This window comes from Geotrypetes seraphini, chromosome 1 (genome assembly GCF_902459505.1).
Source record: "Geotrypetes seraphini chromosome 1, aGeoSer1.1, whole genome shotgun sequence".
NCBI classification, from domain to species: Eukaryota; Metazoa; Chordata; class Amphibia; order Gymnophiona; family Dermophiidae; genus Geotrypetes; species Geotrypetes seraphini.
Window position 1 is genome coordinate 447,329,563 of NC_047084.1, and position 20,211 is coordinate 447,349,773.

The 20,211-nt window shown below is 43.0% G+C and overlaps 1 protein-coding gene across 4 annotated transcripts in view; it reads left to right on the plus strand.

Moving 5' to 3' along the window:
• The window catches only part of ADAMTSL1 (ADAMTS like 1), a 1,156,072-nt gene that overhangs the window by 846,185 nt on the left and 289,676 nt on the right, over positions 1-20,211 (plus strand). For all 4 annotated transcript variants that reach the window (XM_033920627.1, XM_033920609.1, XM_033920600.1 and 1 more), the window contains one exon: positions 19,358-19,469. In XM_033920627.1, the coding sequence (XP_033776518.1) occupies positions 19,358-19,469 (112 nt within the window). The remainder of the gene's footprint in view (positions 1-19,357; positions 19,470-20,211) is intronic.

Sequence of the window (20,211 nt, forward strand, 5' to 3'; positions counted from 1 at the left end):
ACCCCCACGACACCCCCAACCCCCTTCCCCGTACCTTTCTGTAGTTGGCCGGACAGACGGGAGCCAAACCCGCCTGTCCGGCAGGCAGCCAACGACGGAATGAGGCCGGATTGGCCCATCCGTCCCAAAGCTCCGCCTACTGGTGGGGCCTAAGGCGCCTGGGCCAATCAGAATAGGCCCGGGAGCCTTAGGTCCCTCCTGGGGGCAGGGCCTGAGGCACATGGTCGGGTTGGGCCCATGTGCCTCAGGCCCCGCCCCCAGGAGGGACCTAAGGCTCCCGGGCCTATTCTGATTGGCCCAGTCGCCTTAGGCCCCACCAGTAGGCGGAGCTTTGGGACGGATGGGCCAATCCGGCCTCATTCCGTCGTTGGCTGCCTGCCGGACAGGCGGGTTTGGCTCCCGTCTGTCCGGCCAACTACAGAAAGGTACGGGGAAGGGGGTTGGGGGTGTCGTGGGGGTCGGCCAGGGGGGTCGCGGGTCGGCTGGGGGGCGGTCGGAGGTTCTTGGGGGGGGCGGTCGTAGGGGGGAGGGGGTGTTTGCGTCGAGGGCAGGAGGGCCTGGGATCCCTCCTGCCCGTAATGTAGTGCAGGGTGGGGTTAGGGGGTCGCCGTGGCCAGGAGGACTTGGGCTCCCTCCTGGCCCGATCGTGTCGGGGAGTCGGGGGGGGCAAGAGGGCTTGGGCTCCCTCTTGCCCCGATCGTGTCGGGGAGTCGGGGGGGCAAGAGGGCTTGAGCTCCCTCTTGCCCCGATCGTGTCGGGGAGTCGGGGGGGCAAGAGGGCTTGGGCTCCCTCTTGCCCCGATCGTGTCGGGGAGTCGGGGGGGCAAGAGGGCTTGGGCTCCCTCTTGCCCCGATCGTGTCGGGGAGTCGGGGGGGGCAAGAGGGAGCCAGGCGGAGAGAGGGCAGTTAAGCGCAGTGCCTGCGCGGAAGGATGCAGCTCGGGCGACTTCGTTGTGTGAAACGAAGTTCGTTGTACGAATCAAGACATAAAGTTCGTTGTGCGCAGCGTTCGCTGTGCGAGGCGTCCGTTATGCGAGGCACCACTGTATATATTAAATACTCGGATAATCACGAATAAGTAATTATATTAAATCCAAGTATATTTAAGCATAATATAGCTCAAAATTCATCATTATTAAAGACTTTTAACTGATTCTTATAAGAATAAGACCTCAGAAACATCTCCCTCGCCTATGATAATGAACTTGTATCAGGCAGGAATTTCAGTGTATATTTATCCTCACTGGCCTTAATTCATATTTACCAAAGCGTTTACTTTATCTTAATTCATTTATTAAATAGAGATTTGTTATCTTTGTAGAATATATTAATATTAATCTGATGAATTTCATACTCAACTTAAATTCATCTTGACTTAAATTTAGCCTGGGAAATAGTGATCCGACATGTTTTGCAATAACATTGCTTTATCAAGGATCTCCCTACAAAACAATAAAGAAACATTTAGATTCTCATATATTTCTATAAATAAATGTTAAAACCTCAAATCCCTAAATGTAGTGAGCTAAATAACTAACAACTCTCTGCTTACCAGTGCTGCTCCTGCCATCCGGCTCATCCTAGTGCTCAAGTAAGATGGCAGCGGTGTTCTTCCTATTAATTATATATGAATTCAAATGTCAGCTGATCACTCCGTCAAACTTCGTAGGAGTGGCTAAAACAACGTAGCCCATTCAACCTCCGCATTTAGGCCATTAGGAGCTACCATATCAAAACGGTGTATCCAGCCCTGTTCCCTATAATTCAGGACTCGTTCTAAATTACCACCCACCCACCCACCTGTATTTGATCAATGACTCACCATTTCAGTTCATGAATATGATGTTTCATATAGATCCAACGATGAACTATAGGAGCCTGTAGATTTTGTGTAAGAATGCGTGATTTGTGTTCATTCAATCTAACTTTCACTGGTCTATTGGAATGTCTAATGTATACTAATTCGCAAGGACAAATGATAGCATATATTACTCCAGCACTATTACAATCAGTATTCTGTCTCACTCTAATCATAAATCCCTTTCCTGGTACAAGCCACATATTTCCTACAATGGTTTTACTACACCATTGCCAAATATATCAAAGTCTGTAAAAGGATGGCTTACCTAACTGGGATCAGAAACAAATTCTACCAGGAATGAAAGTCAGCTTCCTCCAAATATGCAATACTGTCCAAAAAAAAAACCCCAACCCCAAACCAAGGGCATGTCCAGACTAGACTAATAATGTTCCAAAGTTCCAAGAACCTTTTTGGAGTTAAAAAAAAAAACCTACTAAATTAAAACCATGAGCAAAGACCGCATACTCACAGTTTTCTTAATCTCTGTGAAATGACAAACATGCCATCATATGCACACAATCAGGCTTAAATAGTGAAAGCCTGATGTCTTGAATAATAATGCAGGAAAGAACCATCGCTAAGCACCCCCAAACGGGAGGAACAGACCCCCAAACGGGAGGAAAAAGCCTCAGAAAAGCCCTCCCACCGCCACAACAGTGGCTTAAGGTGTATAGGCGAGAAACCTCATACGCACAAAAAACCTACCCACTAAAATTTAAAGCATCTGATCCAACAAACATGAGTCAGAGCTTCATATTCAATTCCTAATATCTGACCTCTCTCCAAACAATAATGAGTTTTAAAGTTCTCTAAGGTTCAACTTACTGCTTTGAATACTAGATGACATGATCTCTTTATTGAGGTGAAAACCGATCTTCACAGCGATCTTTCAGTTGTTTTTTTAGTACTGAAAGATTGCTATGAAGATCAGTTTTCACCTTAATAAAGAGATCATGTGAACACAATGATCACTTTGTGAGAGTCAATCAAAGAGAAAAGATGAGGAAAACTCACAGCAGGTGTGGTGCTTCTTCATGACAATGTGCTGGTGTATATGTCACAACAATCACAAGCTTCCATCCGAGAATGTGGATTTCAGCAGCTGAACCATCCACTCTACAGTCCCAACCTGGCTCCCTCAGATTATTTCCTATTGCGAGTTTTGAAGCAATCTCTCCATGGGGAGTAGTTTTCAAGTGATGAAGATGTCATGGAAGCTATGACATCCTGGTCCTGAAGATCAAACAGAAGAATTCTTTTCAAAAGGGTTAAAGTCACTGCAGGAAAAGTGGATGCAGTGTATGGAGCAATCAGGGGACTATAATGAGAAATAAAACAAAACTTTTTTGAAAACTCTTTTCTTTCCCACTGAGGTAGATAAATTTTATTGAACGTCCCTTGTATAAAGAAGCTGAATGGTGCAATCTCAAATGGGCCCAAAAATGGAATACAAGACCAAATGTTGTTCAGTTGATTGTTGTAGAGAAATATTCTACTCAATCTATTGCCTGAAAGCTTTTTCTATTATATCAGACATCCCTTATACAGTGTTACCCCAGTCGTTTATGGTCAGCAGTTCGCGGTCTCGGTCATTCGCGGTATTTTCTGACCGCGAACTGCTGACAAGGAGAGGGCAGCGGGAGAGGCAGGAGAGAGCAGCCGGAGTACAGGAAATCACTCGCAGTATGCTCCGACCGCCTCTTCCTGCATTAAGTCAGACCTTATCCAATCAGGAGCTGCTTTGACACGCAGTTCCTGATTGGATAAGGCCCGACTTAGTGCAGGAAGAGGCAGTTGGAGCATACCGTGAGTGATTTCCTGCTCTCCCGCTGCCCTCTCCAGGCTCCCCCATGAAAAACTGTATTTACGGTTTTTCGAGATTCACAGGGGTTCCCGTGAATATCGTGGGGGTACTGTATCCTGAGGGGAAAGGACCTCAGACTGGTTTCTAATTGCATCTAGATCAGCTGAATTTTGATATCTACTAGAAACAACTATTTATGAATTATTTATAAAAAAAAATTTTGAGATTGCTAAAATTTGCACACTACAATCGTTTAGGAAGAGGAGGAGGACCAATGATTATACTGGGGTTTCCCTCAGCTGACTAGCTGTTTCAGCTGATCTATATACAATTAGAAACCAGTCTGAGGTCCTTTCTCCTCAGTATATAAGGGATGTCTGATATAATAGAAAAAGCTTTCAGGCAATAGATTGAGTAGAATATTTCTCTACAACAATCAACTGAACAACATTTGGTCTTGTATTCCATTTTTTGGTTCAATAGACATTGTAAAGTGTGGAATTTACTGTATATAATTATTATTTTTATTAATTTGTCATCCAATCTCAAATGGACCAACAAAAGTTTATATTTTATTCTCTGCTCCATTGGAAGTCATCCCAACTATGTTAAACATGGAATAATATGCTCAAATTTATACACACCAAATAGTAATCACACTGCTGAATTCTGTACAGTCTGCAACATGCAAACATGTCATAGGTCAAGAGTCAAGAGAACTTAAAAGCAAAGCCTGCAAAATTTCTTGGGCAACATTGGCTTCAATTTATTTAACAATTTTAGTTTGAAATTAGAATTCATGCCTGAATTTGGTTTCTGAATGACAGCATATTGTTCAACAAAACCCCAAGATTACAAACAGTCTGGGATACAGGAAGAGCCATTCCAGCCAACTGCACAGTAGTAGGTGGAATGGAACCTAGGATGGAGGAAAATAACAAAATCTTGGGGGATGGGGGGGGGGGGGGGGTTCAACATTTCAACATAAGCAATACACCTTCATCCAATTCATTATGTCTGCAAAATCTTCCTGTAATCTTACTAGAGTTGTCATAGAAGTTGATACAGGAATAAACAAGTGGAAATAATCTGCATAGATTCTATAGGTCAGATATGCCACATTGTAACTTTATTCTATTCCTTACCCCTCATGTATGTTTTGGATGAAATTTATAGTGTAATATGTCAATATTTGTCATATTTTAGTTTCTTGAATATTTTTACTCTGATTATGTACATCGCCTAGAAATTTTTTAATAGGCGATTCATCAAATATTTAATAAAACTTGAAACTTGATTGCAACAACTTACACAGTGGGGTTAAGTACAAATTGAATAGTACAGCTGAAAGTACAGAACCCTGCGGCACCCCAGTCTGCAATTGAAACGTTTTTGACAAATTGTCTCCAATATGAACTAATTGCCCTCTTCCATTCAAGTAAGAATGGGACCATTGTAGGGGTGGTTCTGGCAAGGCCACACTCAAGCAAGCACCACAACAAAATCTGATGGGCCACCTTATCAAAAGCAGCTGATTCATCAAGAAAAACCAAAAGCAATTAATATGCATAAGCAGACTATGACAAATCTCATCTATAATTTCTGTGACTAACACCTCAGTACTGTGCACCTTGTGGAAACCATACTGAAAAGGGTCCAATACAGAAAATCATATCAAGTAATCATCCAACTCCACATAAACCGATTTTTCAACAAGTTACATAAGAGCATAGAACATAAGAGTTGCCATTCTGGAACAGACCAAAGGCCCATCAAGCCCAGTAAACAACCCAGGTCATAAGTACCTGGCAAGATCCCAAGAAGTAAAGTTATGCTGCTTATTCTAAGAATAAGCAGTGGATTTCCCCAAGTCCATCATAATAATGGCTTATGGACTTTTTTTAGGAAGTTATTCAAAACCTTTTTTAAACCCTGCTAAGCAAAGTTACTGTTCTATAAAGAAAGGGAGGATCTTATTTTCTTCGATTGATTAGATGCCACTGAGGCACCTTCTAGGTTCCTAAATATAAGTGTAGAATTGCCCACATTGAGGTCATTTTGAAATGAAGAAGTCTTCCTCTTTATAAAATAACCTCACAAAACCCGCAGAAAGTGTTGCTAAAGTGCAGCTGCATAAATTTACACATGCCCAGGGAGTATGAGCAGACTTTATAAAATGCATACATAACCACATAGGCCCATATGCTATAAATGATGCCTTAATTTAGGTGTTGGTAGGCGCCTAACTTAAGTGGAAAATGTTGTTTAAAACAGATTAAAAGTGTTGTGTGTGGTTTTTTTAAATAATTTTATTGATTTTATTAAGCATATAAATAGTGTAACACATATACATTCAAAAATTCAATAAACCGCACTTGTATACTTGCAAATTACTGAAACAATTTACCCATCCCCCCCCCCCCATCCTCCCTCCCTGGATGCGCATGGAATTAAGATTAAAACTGGTAAGTGAATACTAATCATTAAGGTATTTAACAAATAACGCCAATGGACTCCAAATTTCTTTAAAATTCCTAATTTGCCCAGATTGCTTTGCTAACATCCTTTCATTAACGGTAATATAAACTTACAGTAAGTGCTTGTATTGCAGCTACAGAGGCACTTTACAATGCCTAATGTTTCACGTTTCCAGTTTCTTTATTTTTGATATACCGTTTATCATACAGGTATCTAAACGGTTAACAGTAAAATAGAATATAAAAATAAAATAAATTAATAGCATGACTAAGCATGATGCATGTAATGCCGGGAATGGTGTTATGTATCGTAAAGCGCTTGCATAGCTGTACGTCACATGAAAGGCAGGTGCTGGAAATGTAGGCCTTGAAAAATCCTGGCCTACATTTCTGGCATCTACCTTTCACGAAGCATCAATTCTATAAATAACATCATTGCATGATTAACACGTGATCGGCGGTCGTTTCTTAGGTGGACGACGATGTCGCCTTTTATAGAATCCGAGCCACAATGCCTTGTGTATTATAAACTATGGACATAGCTTGTGATTCCACGTGCGCTTAACCCAAATTATAGCCCTGAATGCACTACATATGGATAACTTAAAAAGTATCACTGGCATCCACATTTGTTGACTTTACTATTTAAACCACATCTGGATTATTTTTCTGAGGCATTCTTCGAAGGGTTTTCTGCAATGAATAATCAGCTCCGGGTATGTGCAGCTCTGATTTCTTTTTAAAGAGGACACCCATGAAGGAATGGATGAAAGATTAAGAAACCCAGAAAATAAACACCTATGTGAATGATCAAAATGTCTCAGCAAAATACAGCAAAATTAACCACATAGGAGTGTTTGGGAGGTTTGTGGTCACCTAGCAAGATTTACAGTGTACAGTCCTCAACGTAAACATTCAAGATGTTATAGGCCTCTGACAAGACATGTTTGAAAACTGATTTTAAAAAAAAGCCTTCATCATTTCCTGTACTTTCATGTCAAAGGTCACTGTTGCAGACAAGTGATATGAACAAAGAGAATACAACAAAGAGAAGAAAGCTTGCATTTCAATGAATATGACCACTCCCATAGTGCTTTTATCCATTGTAAAATTTAAAGATCTTCCTTCCCTTGGGATTGTGTAACACACTGGTGAAATCTGGCAAACCAACCTTTTCACACAGATGATAAGAACATAGTATTTGCTGGTAGGGTCAGATCAAGGGGTCCATGAAGGGCAGCATTATGTCTCTGACAGCGGCCAGTTTGGGTGACCTAGACCTATCCCTGCTGTTCGTTCCCAGATGACCATTTGTTATCCATTTGTTACGGCATCCTGCCTCTTAGATTTCTCCAGAGAGACATAACCTACATGATTTACTGTTTGGCTTGTAAGAGTAACTAACTGAAGTGAAAAAAATTAAATAATTATTTTTGAGCACTCATTTATATAAGTTTGCTTTATTATGGGGTGAGCAAGCTGTTAGGAGAGTTGACAGATGGCTTACAAGAACAGGCGGGGGCTTTCAGGTCTGTACATTTTTGCACTATCAAAATCTTTTGATTTTGTCTAAAATACGCCTGAACTTCAGTTGCAGTCCCCTTGAGTGACTTGCATTTCATTTTTCTGTTTCACTTGGATATTATAAAATGTTACCTGTCTCCCATAACCATAAAGGATCATTATGCATAATTTGAGATATTAAATTATTATATTTGTTGAAAGTAAGATCTTGCAAGTGACATTATTCATTCTTTTCTTCCTTCATTTTTGTTTTAAAGAAAAAGGTCAAGATTACATATACCAGATGTGCATTCCACATTCTCTAGATTTTTGTGAATTTAAGGATGTGATTTGGGGTTTAGCCTCAGCTTCTCAGCATCATATCTTGATCATTACTAAAAGAAATCTGTTGTCCTGGGATTTCACATGTAAATTTTAGAACCATTACACCATCACTTAACAATTCAGTGTTAATATAACTTGTGTGTGTGTATCTATTTATCTATATAGATTTATATCAACATTTATATCTACCTATCTCTATATTGTCACAAACATGTCTTGTCATGGATGGGGGAACCCCTGGATTACTTGTCAAAGTTGAGGCCTATAAATTGTGTTTCTCCTTTTAAGGTGTGACAGCTATAGGACCTGTCATATGAAAAATCGATACATTTTAAGAAAAAGGGGGTAGGGGACTACAAATCCCAGGAAGCCTTGCTTGGGCATAAAACTTCATGAGTCCAAAAAAGGAGAGGGCAATTGAGAAATTTCTGGCCCAAGCAGTAAGGGAAATGAGAGGAGTGTCCTAGAAGGGTGGGGGCTTAGAGGACTGTCAAGCCCAAAAGGAAACACTGGCCATGTTTGGGAAAGGCTGGGAGGAGTCAGGCCCTTATCCCAATTGGGAACGGATGGACACAAGTGCACTAGTAGATAGGACAGTTAAGTATAAAGGAGGGGTTTAGAGACGAAAGACCCAATAAAAGAGCTTCTTTGAATGAAAACAGGCAGGAGAAGAAGGAGCCCCCCTTCCCCCTAGACTGCAGGTGAAGAAGAGCCTGATCCTGAAATCCTAGAAGTTGATTCAAGGAAGTACAAGTATGGATAAGATACTTACCTTATGAGTCCTTTTACTAAGCTGCAGTAAGTAGTAGTGTGCGCGGTGAGGGAGTGGCAGTCCTCCCTGAGCACCATGTTGGTGGGGGCGCCAGCAACCCTCCTCTTCTTTGTCCCCACCACGCCCCGCCCCCCTTCCCTTCCCTGTCCCCTCTAGTTGTTCACCGCTTCGAGCAACAACTTTAAAGTGCTCCTCACGACCGCGTCATCTCTCCCACTGGCATCAATTCCAGGTGCCGCACGTCACAAGTGGAATCAGTGGGAGTGATGACAGGTTCGCGAGGAGCACAGTGAAGTTCTTGTTGCTTGCGGCACCGAACTACTAGAGGTTCAGGAGAAGGGAAGAAGGGGTGCGCGTGCAGTGGGGAGGGGGGGAGGGAAGCGGGGTGCGGAGATGAGGGCAGGGGAGGTGTGCCACTGACCTGGGTGCCTCTCACCCTCACTACGCCACTTTGTGTGCACATTAAAAAAGCACTGCTGTGGGGTGTGCTTAGGCATGCTGCAGTCGTGCAGGGATTGTCACGCGCTGAAATATATAAGTTGCAAGTTTATTTCGTATTTGATAAAATCGCTTTTTTCAAAGATTACAAAGCGATGAACAATAATTTTTTTATTTTTTTTAAAGAGGGAGACATACAATATAGGGATAGTCAGACGTGCATTTCATAGGAAATCAGGGAAGAACTTTAATATAGGAAAGAGAACAAATAAGGATAAAACAATAAGAGTTATATTATTTTAGATCAGTACTTTCCTACTTCAAATGGAAATAGTAACTCAGCTAAAAAGGCAAATTAATTAAAGGCGTTTCTATACAAGAAACTTTTTAGTTTTGATTTAAATTTTTCAAGGTTCTTTTCTTCTCTTACCTGAGCTGGTAGTAGGTTCCACAGGTGTCAGGTCAAAAGCGCGCCGGGACAAAGGCGCGCGCAGACAACTGAGCGCAACGTGGAGGCGCGCACCAAAGAAAATGACTGTTTTAAAGAGCTCCGACGGGGGGTACCCCCCACTTTACTTTATACAGATCGCGCCGCATTGTGGAGGGTTTGGGGGGTTGTAACCCCCCACATTTTACTGAAAACTTCACTTTTTCCCTAAAACACAGGGAAACAGTTAAGTTTCCAGTATAATGAGGGCGATTACAACCCCCCCAAACCCCCCACAACGCCGCCGCGATCTGTATTAAGTAAAGGGGGGGTTCTACAACAAAAACCCCCGTCGGAGCCCCTAAAAACACTCTTTTTCTTCGGCGCACGCTTCCGTCTTGCGCTCAGTTGTCGGCGCGCGCCTTTGTCTTCGGCGGTTTTGTCTATGAACCGGTTCCACATTTGGGGAGCAGTGACAGAGAAGAGTATGGCATGTTTAGTGTTTATAATACTTAGGGATGGAGTAGTAAGTATATTTTTTGTCCTCGGATCATAAGGAGTGGGAAGGAGAGTACGGAATAATAAGTATGTGCAGGAAGTATATTTGGAGACAGGGAGTAAGTATGGGGCGCTGATATCGGCGGCCACCTAAAAAGCAGCTGCCAATTGAATGTCACTCGCACAACGGCACCTTGTAGAGAATCGTGCCTCTGCAAAGGATAGGCACCGGAAATGTAGGCCAGGGTTTTCCAGGCCTACATTTACAGCGCCTATCTTTGTCGTGAATTGTGTCAACCTAGGCGCTTTAGACTGCCAGTTTACCTGTGCTACCTAATCAGGTAGCACAGGTAAATTGCTGTGTGCTGCCCGATTACCACAGGGTTAGCATGGCAGCCATTACCACCTATAGAACAGATGGTGTCGGAGGACCGAGGGTGGGGTGGATGTAGCATATCGGGTGGCAAGGAGGAATTGGCGGCAGCTTTCAGCGGGGGAGGGGGCAAGCAAGGAGAGATCCCAGGCAGCGGCCAGCCCGCGTACCCCCTGGGGTACGCATACCGCAGGTTGAGAAACACTGGTTTACACCAACTAAATGCCAGTGCCCAACCTAGGCTTAGAATGGGCACATTCTATAACAGTGCGCGAAACTTATAGCATTGCCCATGCCCCTCCCCTGGCCAGACCTCCTTTTGAGATCTGCACAATAGAATTTACGCGCACAACTTTATAGAATATCCTTAGCAAGTTGTGCGCATAAATTCTAATTGGTGCCATTAGTGCCAGTACCGTATTTTCACGCATATAACGTGCGCGTTATACACGATTTTACAAACCGTGCATAACCATACGCGTCCCTCCCCTTCTCTGAGCCCTGCGCTGCTTCCTCTTTCAGCGGTCCCGCCCTTTCTCTGATGTCAGAGAAAGGGCGGGACCGCCGGAAGAGGAAGCAGCGCAGAGCAGGGCTCAGAGAAGGGGCAGGACCGCCGGCAGAGGAAGCAGCTGGGCTCACTGGCATCCGGAAACAAGGTAGGCAGCTTCTCCATGCGGGAGGGGGGGAGGCTGTGGGGGTGCGAGCGGTCCTTCGGGTGGGGGTGTGAGCGGTCCTTTGGGGTGATGAATCGGACGTCGGGGGGGGCATCAGGCTTTCAGGGTGGGGACAGGACTTCAAGGGGGGACAGGACTTCAAGGGGGGACGTGAGGAGACTTGGGGCAGAGGGCAGGGCGGCGAGAGGAGAGTCGGGGCGGCGAACGGAGAGTCGGGGCGGCGAGAGGAGAGTCGGGGCGGCATGCGCGGTATACGCGTGTGCGCGCTATAGTAAAAATTTTTTACATAAATTTCTGTTTCCCGCGCGCTATACTTGTGTGCGCGTTTTACACGGGTGCGCGGTATATGATTGAAAATACGGTAATTGCTTGTTAAGTGGCAATTATTGGCACTGATCGGCTTACTGACCAATTAAGTTCCGTGCGCAGATTGGTAATGCATACAGTTGTGCATGCGCAACTTTATTCCTCATATATGCGTGCTCTGAGTTTGCCCCATAGAAGCTAATCTATTCAAAGTTTTCTCATGCATGTTTATCGCTGATATCCTGAAAACCCAAATGACTGATGGGTTCTCAGAGCAGATTTAAGAAATCCTGGGAGAGAGGGTATTCAAGGACATGGTTAAAGACGCCAGGGTCAAGTGACATGAGTTGGTGGCCTCAATTCAGTTCCCAGGGGAAGGTGTTCTGATCAGTGAAGCCATTGTGACTATTGGCACTTGGTCACTTTTTTACTGGCACTGCCAGCAGAGAGGCCTTGGCTAGAATAATAAGCATGGGAGATTCAGTTACCTTTCCACCTTTTCACTAGAGAGAAGGTACACAGCCTGTTCTGAGGCTAAATGGAAAAGGATTGAATGTTTTTTTGAGATGTCACTGCAGAAATGTTGTGCCACATGTGGAACTGGAGTGATGCCATTGGGGGACATCAGAAGCCAAGTTCCCATGAACAGAATACCACTGCAAAAAAAAAAAAAAAAAGAGAAAATGCAGAAAATAAGATCTCCTGTGTAAAACAAACTGTTTCCAAAATCCCAGTCTCAAGTGGTAAGTGATTATCGGGCTCAATTACAATGGTAGACTTTAAAAAAATGGTGGTGCATGTCTTACTGGAGATGAATTGGGGGCTGTGTACATACTTTTTAGCAGACCCACCCACATTACATTAAACTTGGAGAGTTGTATTAATTCTGAATTGCTCTGCCTAGCATTACGCATCTGAATCTCCTATGCATCCATTAAAAAAAAATCCATATCATGCGTGTGTAAAAACTTTTTTAAAAAGCTTCAGATAAAGTGTTTAAAGACCTGACATAGCTAGTAAAGCCCTTGTCCTCGGTGAGATGTTTGCAAGGGTGATGTGGGGCTAAACTAATGTGACATTTATTTTTTTCATCAAAACGGGACATTTATTAATTTTCAGTCCCGCCCCCTCAAGCCAACTCTAGCCCCACCCCAATTTCTTCCATTCATTGTTCATGTACACACAATATCTTAATTTATAATGGTAACCATAAAATAAAATAAAAAAACAAAGCACACTGTACGCAATGAAAATGTTAATTATCATTTATATTTGGGAGGTTTTCAAAGATGTCAAGGCAGATGACTTTAAAATATGCAATGTCACCTCAGTAACTATAGAAAAATAGACAGCAGATATAAGATCTCAAAACTGACACATTTTGATCACTAAATTGAAAATAAAATAATTTTTCCTACCTTTGTTGTTTGGTGATTTCATGAGTCTCTGGTTGCACTTCCTTCTGACTGTGCATCCAATATTTCTTTCTTTCTTTCTTTCTTTCTTTCTTTCTTTCTTTCTTTCTTTCTTTCTTTCTTTCTTTCTTTCTTTCTTTCTTTCTTTCTTTCTCAACATTTCTTTCACAATCCAGCCCCATCCCCTTTGGTTCCAGGTTTCGCTCTGTTTTCTCACTGTTACCCTCCCCAGATCCAGTATCAATTCTCTTTCTACCTTTGTTCCAGGTCTTCCTCTCTCTCCCCCTCTGCCTGCACCTCGCATAGTCCTGAATCTGCCTGCTGTCTTTCCCCTTTGGTCCAGGCCTTTCTCTCTCTAGTCTTTCTTCTTCTTACAACCCCCCCCCTTTCTCTGCCTCTTTCTCTCCTTCCTTCCTCCCTCCCTCCTTCCTTCCTATGTCCCCCTCACTGCCTTCCAGCCTTTGTCCCACCCCCTCCCCCAAAGCCAGCCAGCCTGTCTGCCTCCCCCCCTCTATTGCCGAAGCCTGGCCTACCTTACAAACACAACAACACCCCCCCACCCCAGTCAGCCAATCACTGCCTGCCTTGGCCGGAACTTCTTCTCCGACATCAGAATTGACGTCAGGGAGGCTTGTGGGCCTGTGCTTGGTCCTTCCCTTCCGGCAGTTGCAGCGGCGGTGGGTGGTTAAGTTGGGAGAGATTGTAGGCTCCGCGATCCCCTGTTCCTTTGTCCCCATGCAAAGCTTCGGGTCGCTGTCTCTGAAAACGGGACATTTCGGCATCCCGAAGCTGTGCGTGGGGACAACGGGACAGGGGATCTAAAAATGGGACAGTCCCATTGTAAACGGGATATATGGTCACATTAGGCTAAACACAAATTTTGTAGCAGCAATTACAAATAAGTCTGCAGTTAAGTGCTTAACTTTAGACATGATCACTTAGTCTAGCTCAAGTGATAGGTATGTATCTGATAACATAAGAATTGCCACTGCTGGGTCAGACCAGTGGTCCATCATGCCCAGCAATTCACTCCCGCAGCGGCCCTTAGGTGAAAGAGCAGTGCCCTAACTGAGTCTAGCCTTACCTGCGTACGTTCTGGTTCAGCAGGAACTTGTCTAACTTTTTGAATCCCTGCAGGGTGTTTTCCCCTACAACAGACTCCGGAAGAGCGTTCCAGATTTCCACCACTCTGTGGGTGAAAAAATCTTCCTTACGTTTGTACGGAATCTATCCCCTTTTAACTTTAGAGAGTGCCCTCTCGTTCTCTATACCTTGGAGCGGGTGAACAACCTGTCTTTACCTACTAAGTCTATTCCCTTCATTTCCTCGACGTCTCTAGTGGTTTATATGCCTTTTTTGATTCTACTTTACCAGCCTATAAGCCTTGTCTTTTGAAGAATTTTTCATTGAGCGCCATCTACTAGGCCAACCCCTGAGGAGGGCTTTTCTATAGAAGCCGAAACACGGGCTGTGTTGGGTCCATTAAATCCACAACACTTGGACTATTTCTTATTTAACGATGCTTTTGTAATCTAATACCATTGGTTCCTTTTAATCAATATTCAACAAAATTTTGGACCTAACTGTCTTTTTTCCTCACATTCAACTATTTTTCATCCCATCCTTTTGTGTTTTCCATTTTTGGTTTCCCACTCTGCTTAATTACATTGTAACTTCTTCCCCTACCTTCCTTTTGTTTCCAGTTTGTCTAGTTATCGTCTGTGTCTAGTCAGTTTTTAATTGTTTTAAAATTTCTTTTATTCTGTAATTTTTATTCATGTGTAAATCACCTTGAATATTGACAAGGCGATTAATCAAATAAATATTAAACTTGAAACTTGAAACTATTTATAAGGCTGGGTGTTATGTTATTTTTGTTTATAATAAAATTGCATTTGTTCCTTGGGTTGATGTGTTCAGTCCCTTCCCCAGCCTTTCAATGGTTTACCAGGTCCACAACCCCCATTGCAGTTGCATACTATGGATTCTGTGCAATTAACATCAATTATAACCAATGGTTTGTTGTTACTGCCAATTAGCAGCTAATTTAACAACAAAATTATGCAGGTAACTGGCACTAATCTCTAATCTTTGCAAGCTAAGCATCAAATTGGGTGCGCAAGTTTATAGAATTAGTGGGGATACGTTAACATTAAACATAACATTTGTTAATGCACATTTGATTTGTCAGCATGCCTCAAAACATTTATAAGTCCAGACTATGCCCCTACACTGCCCTGGCACTGGCCAGATAGTTCAAGGGTGGTCAGAGTTGGCACTAACCAGTTATGTGCCACTGAATATCAGCTGATAGAAAGACACAGGCCTGGGTAAATGGCTTTTGAATATCGACCCCCGTAGTGGCAGCTCTTTTTTTCTAGCAACGTACAATATATATATATATTTTAATAGCCAATCCTATAGAAAAATAAAAATTGAAACAGAAAAATTTGGTATGAGTTAAATCAATTTCACAAGCGTCAGAAAATTGGGCAAAAGTCGGAAAATGACCTGAAATATTTTCTGTGCACATCCCTAAAAAACATTGACCATCCTTTATATTCAGCAAGGTATTCCCTTTCTAGTTCACATAAAATAGATCCCACTCGATCTTTCCTTATTACTATTTTGATATCCAATAACCAATAATAATCACAATTTAAAAAATCATGTGACATCTGTTATATACAATTCATTCTAGCCTACTAGTTAGAATAACATGATGACTCTTCTTAAGTCTTTCAGCATGTTCATTGTTCATTCACACAGCTGTTGCTCATCATTGACATTGATGATGATTTCCATATAGCTTTATGGTTTTCCCCCCTTGCTTTCCTTCTTGCTAGACTGACAGATGGATAGTCTGGAAGAAAGCATATTTTGTGGTTAATTATTAGTATATTATGAATAAATTCAGTAAATGGTGTCCAAATTTGGATGCCCAAAAAAATGCACACTGAAGGAGAAATCTGCCTGTGCCTAAGTTGATTAACAAATGCAGTTTAAAACGGCAAAAACCGCACTGTTAAAGCTCCTACCGGTGCCTAAAATGTGCAGGAATTGCACCTATTTAAGCGCTTTAGGCTGCCGAACACCCCTATGGGCTAATGTCTGAAGTGGCCTTAGGCAGCCTTACTACTCTTGGCATGCTAATGTAATTTGAAAGTCTTTTTTTTTTTTTTGTAACATCGCTGTCTGTGTACAGTCTCTTCCTCTGTAAACTGCTCTGAACTGCTTATGGTATTGCGATATACAAAAATAAAGTTATTATTATTATAAAGCGCCAAAGTTGGCACAATTCACAGCAAAGATAGGTGCTATAAATGTAGGCGTGGAAAACCCTGGCCTACATTTCCGGTGCCTATCCTTCGCAGAGGCACGATTCTGTATAAGGCACCGTCGCGTGATTGGCATGCGCTTGGCGGCTGGTTTTTAGGAAGCTGATGATATCGGTGCCCAATAGAGAATCCGGGCCTGAGTGCTTTTCTATAAATGATGCTTTGAGTCGGACACCATTTATAAAATAACGCGTAGCACCGTGATCCCAAACCAACTTTTAAGCATGAGGATGTTCACCAACTAAACCCTGGTGCCTAATTTAGGCTTGGATCCTCTGAATTTGGTAATAATGCACGCATCTTTAGTGAACATCCCTGATTGCCCATGGCTACACCCCTTTTTTAGTTGCATGCTAAAGGACGTGATGATGATCTGACATTGTTCTCTCTTACCCTTCCCCCATCCTACTGTCCTATCATATATTGTAGCTCCCTTTCTTACCCAATTATATAGCCTCGTTTTCCTTCCCTCTAAATCTATTACTATTATAGACATTGTAAATTGCTCAGAAGTTTATACCATGGGCGGTATATCAAAAATAAATAAACATGGATTTAGGTATGGATCTTTATAGTTTAGCACTTAGCAAGATGTGTGCATAAATCCAACTTTTGGCCAGTTAACTGCAATAATTGTTCTATTAGGCTTCCGCGGCTGGCTTCATAATTGTTGCAGTTGTCCAGGACTCGCCGTGTCTGGTAGGTAGAAGCAACGATTCAGCCGTCATGCTCTGGCTTTCTTCAAAAACCACAGTCTGATGGCTGAAACGTTGGTTCTACCTACCCAGACGTCGCGAGATCCGGACAACTGCATCAATCAACTGCAATAATTGATTGTTAGCACCCAATGATTGGCACTAATAGGCTCATTACTTAATTAAATTGTGCATGCAAATTGATGGTACGTCCAAATTTGCACATGCAATTCTAAACGCAAGTTATAGACTTACTAGGATTACCAAACGTCTGGATTTACCCAGACCTGTCCGGATTTACCTGGACGGTTTTTCACAACCCGTCACTTTGTCTGGGTTTTGAAAAGCTGTTGGGCTTGGGGCCGAGTCTAGAGCGCATCTGCGCATGTGTGGATGTGATGCGTGTGATATCATAATGTTGCATATGCACATGCAGAAATGCACTCCAGAGTCGGCCCAAAGAGAAGAGGTTTGCGTAGGGCTGAGGTTGGGGGGCAGAAGGGGGCCAGGAGCGGAACAGGACAGGCTCACGCATCTTTTTTTTTCAGATGCAAAATCTGGTAACCTTAAGACTTACCCTGCATATGATGAAAAATACTGTGAATTTCTTAAGCTAGAATTTTGTAAAGTAGGCACTACCAATTATGGGGATAATTCTATAATCGGCATCGGTATTGGCAGCTGCCTAAGAAGTGGCCACTGATAGCGTGTCAATCACAAACTGGCACTGATTACAGAATGTTGCTTTTTTTTTTATTATTACAATGGCGCCTTATTTAGAAGCCTACAATTAAGGCACCGATGTTGTACTTATGGAAGTGCCTAGGGGCGCCTAAGGATGCCTAAGGCCACTTCCAGCGCAAGACATGCCCATGCCAGCCTTAAGCATCTTTATGCGCCTCCATTATTTTTATAAAACGTGCTTACGGATTGGTTGGTTAGCCAGCACCTACTAAACTGCTTATGTTTTCATTTGATTGAATCTTGTTGAATATCAGTCCCAAGATATCCATATTCCTCTGCTATAGGCATGTACAACCTCAGTTTTCCAGGGTATTCACTATGACTGTTTATGAAACAGATTGACTCGTAGTGGTTGAAGCCCAGCTTAACCTGCTTGTTTTTGTTATTCAGAGAAGTGATTTGGATTTTAAGAACATAAGAATTGCTGCTGCTGGGTCAGACCAGTGGTCCATCGTGCCCAGCAGTCCGCTCACACGGCAGCCCTCTGGTCAAAGACCAGTGCCCTAACTGAAACTAGCTCTACCTGCGTACATTCCAGTTCAGCAGGAACTTGTCTAACTTTGTCTTGAATCTCTGGAGGGTGTTTTCCCCTATGACAAACTCCAGAAGAGCGTTCCAGCTTTCTACCACTCTCTGGGTGAAGAAGAACATCCTTACGTTTGTACGGAATCTATCCCCTTTCAACTTTAGAGAGTGCCCTCTTGTTCTCCCTACCTTGGAGAGGGTGAACAACCTGTCCTTATCTACTAAGTCTATCCCCTTCAGTACCTTGCTCAATAGTAGCTCAAGGTGTGCTACATTCAGGTACACTAGGTATTTCACTGTCCCTGGAGGGCTCACAGTCTAATTTTTTTTACCTTAGACAATGAAGGGTTAAGTGACTTGCCCAAGGTCAGAAGGAGCAACAGTGGGATTAGTGCCAGGCACCTCTGGATGTCAAGCCTGGAAATCTAGAAACAAAAAAAAAAGGCAAGAGAGATGTCCATAAAACCAAATAGTGTCAGTTTATTCTTTAACAAAGTAACTTCCCAACAAGGATCCAAGTTTCGGCATAAAAATGATTCCTTCATCAGGGAACACTGAATGTGGCAAAATTGAAACACGGACTAGCTTGTTTTGTGAAAAAGAACTGGAACAGTTCCGCTAAGGTCCATGTGAAAAGCCAATGTAAAAATCGGAAACACAGGGCTCCTTTTACAAAGGCGGGCTAGCGGTTTAACGCACGTAATAGCGTGCGCTAAATTTCTGGATGTGCTAGCCGCCACCGCCGCCTCTTGAGCAGGCGGTAGTTTTTGGCCAGCGCGGGGGTTAGCGCATGATGAAAAGTCACGCGCGTTCACCCAGCTAGCGTGCCTTTGTAAAAGGAGCCCACAGTTTGAAATGAAGATTAATGTGTGTAGCTAGCTGTGTCAGCTATAACCATTAATGTTAATGAGCCTGGAGACCTAACCTCTAGGTTACTCCTCCACATATAGACAGAGCTGTGTAGCAAGGTCCCTGGCACAAGACTGGTATGATAATGGGACTGAAGCGGAAGGGAGATATGGGGAGAAATCTCTGCATAGTTGTGAATGAAAGCTCATTGCACATTACCCAAATAGAAGCTAGTTTCAATTAAGAGTGAAGCTCAGGAAGTGGAGTGTTGGAATGAGAAATCCTAGTAACTCTGTAGTGATTTAATATTGCAGATCCGCTATGCTGGTGCAGCCGACAGTGCGATTCAATTCATCTTCTATCAGCCCATCATACATCGATGGAGAGAAACTGACTACTTTCCTTGCTCAGCATCCTGTGGAGGAGGTAAGGGGGTCACTGGTTTCATAAGTCATTCTCAGTTTTGATGCCTCATACTGTTCTGTAAGATTTCTGTATAAGTTGTGAATTTAGAACTGGTCCAAGGCATCACAAGGAGCAGATATGGAGTTCACTCCAAAACAAGAAATGAGCTTGATGCTGAATTGGCTGGGAGAAGAGTCAGCTAAATATAATGAAAGGTTAAAATGTACTGTTGAAAAAGTACAGAATATGCTATAGATGTTGCTCTTCATCAAGTCATACGGCTAAAGATTGCAAAGCCACCATCACTTCAGGTGAATTGATTCAAAAAGTATTTGTTTCCAGAAAAAATGGACTCACCGATTCATGAGCGGTAGTGTCAGCCCCTTTGCCACTTTGCAGAGGCCCATTCGGGCTTTCCCTCGGCCAGAGTTCTTCCATCTAATGTAACTTCCTGTTTCACGAAACAGGAAGTTATATCAGAAAAAAGGACTTCGGCAAAGGGAACCCCTAAGTGGGCCTGTGAGAGCAGCTAAGTGGGCCTGTGAGAGCAGAGTGACAGCAAGGTGAGTCCATATCTCCCTGTCTTCTTTTCTTTTGCCTTTTATTTTTTTAGTGGTTACTCCTTCCTGGAATCGATCCTGTCATCCTTCTCCCCCAAAAAGCATTTATTTAATTCCCTGCCCCCACATCTACCTTTAATTCGATACAAAAGTTGTTGCTGAGCGTCGGTAGCGAAAACAATTCACAGAGCTACCCTGCCATG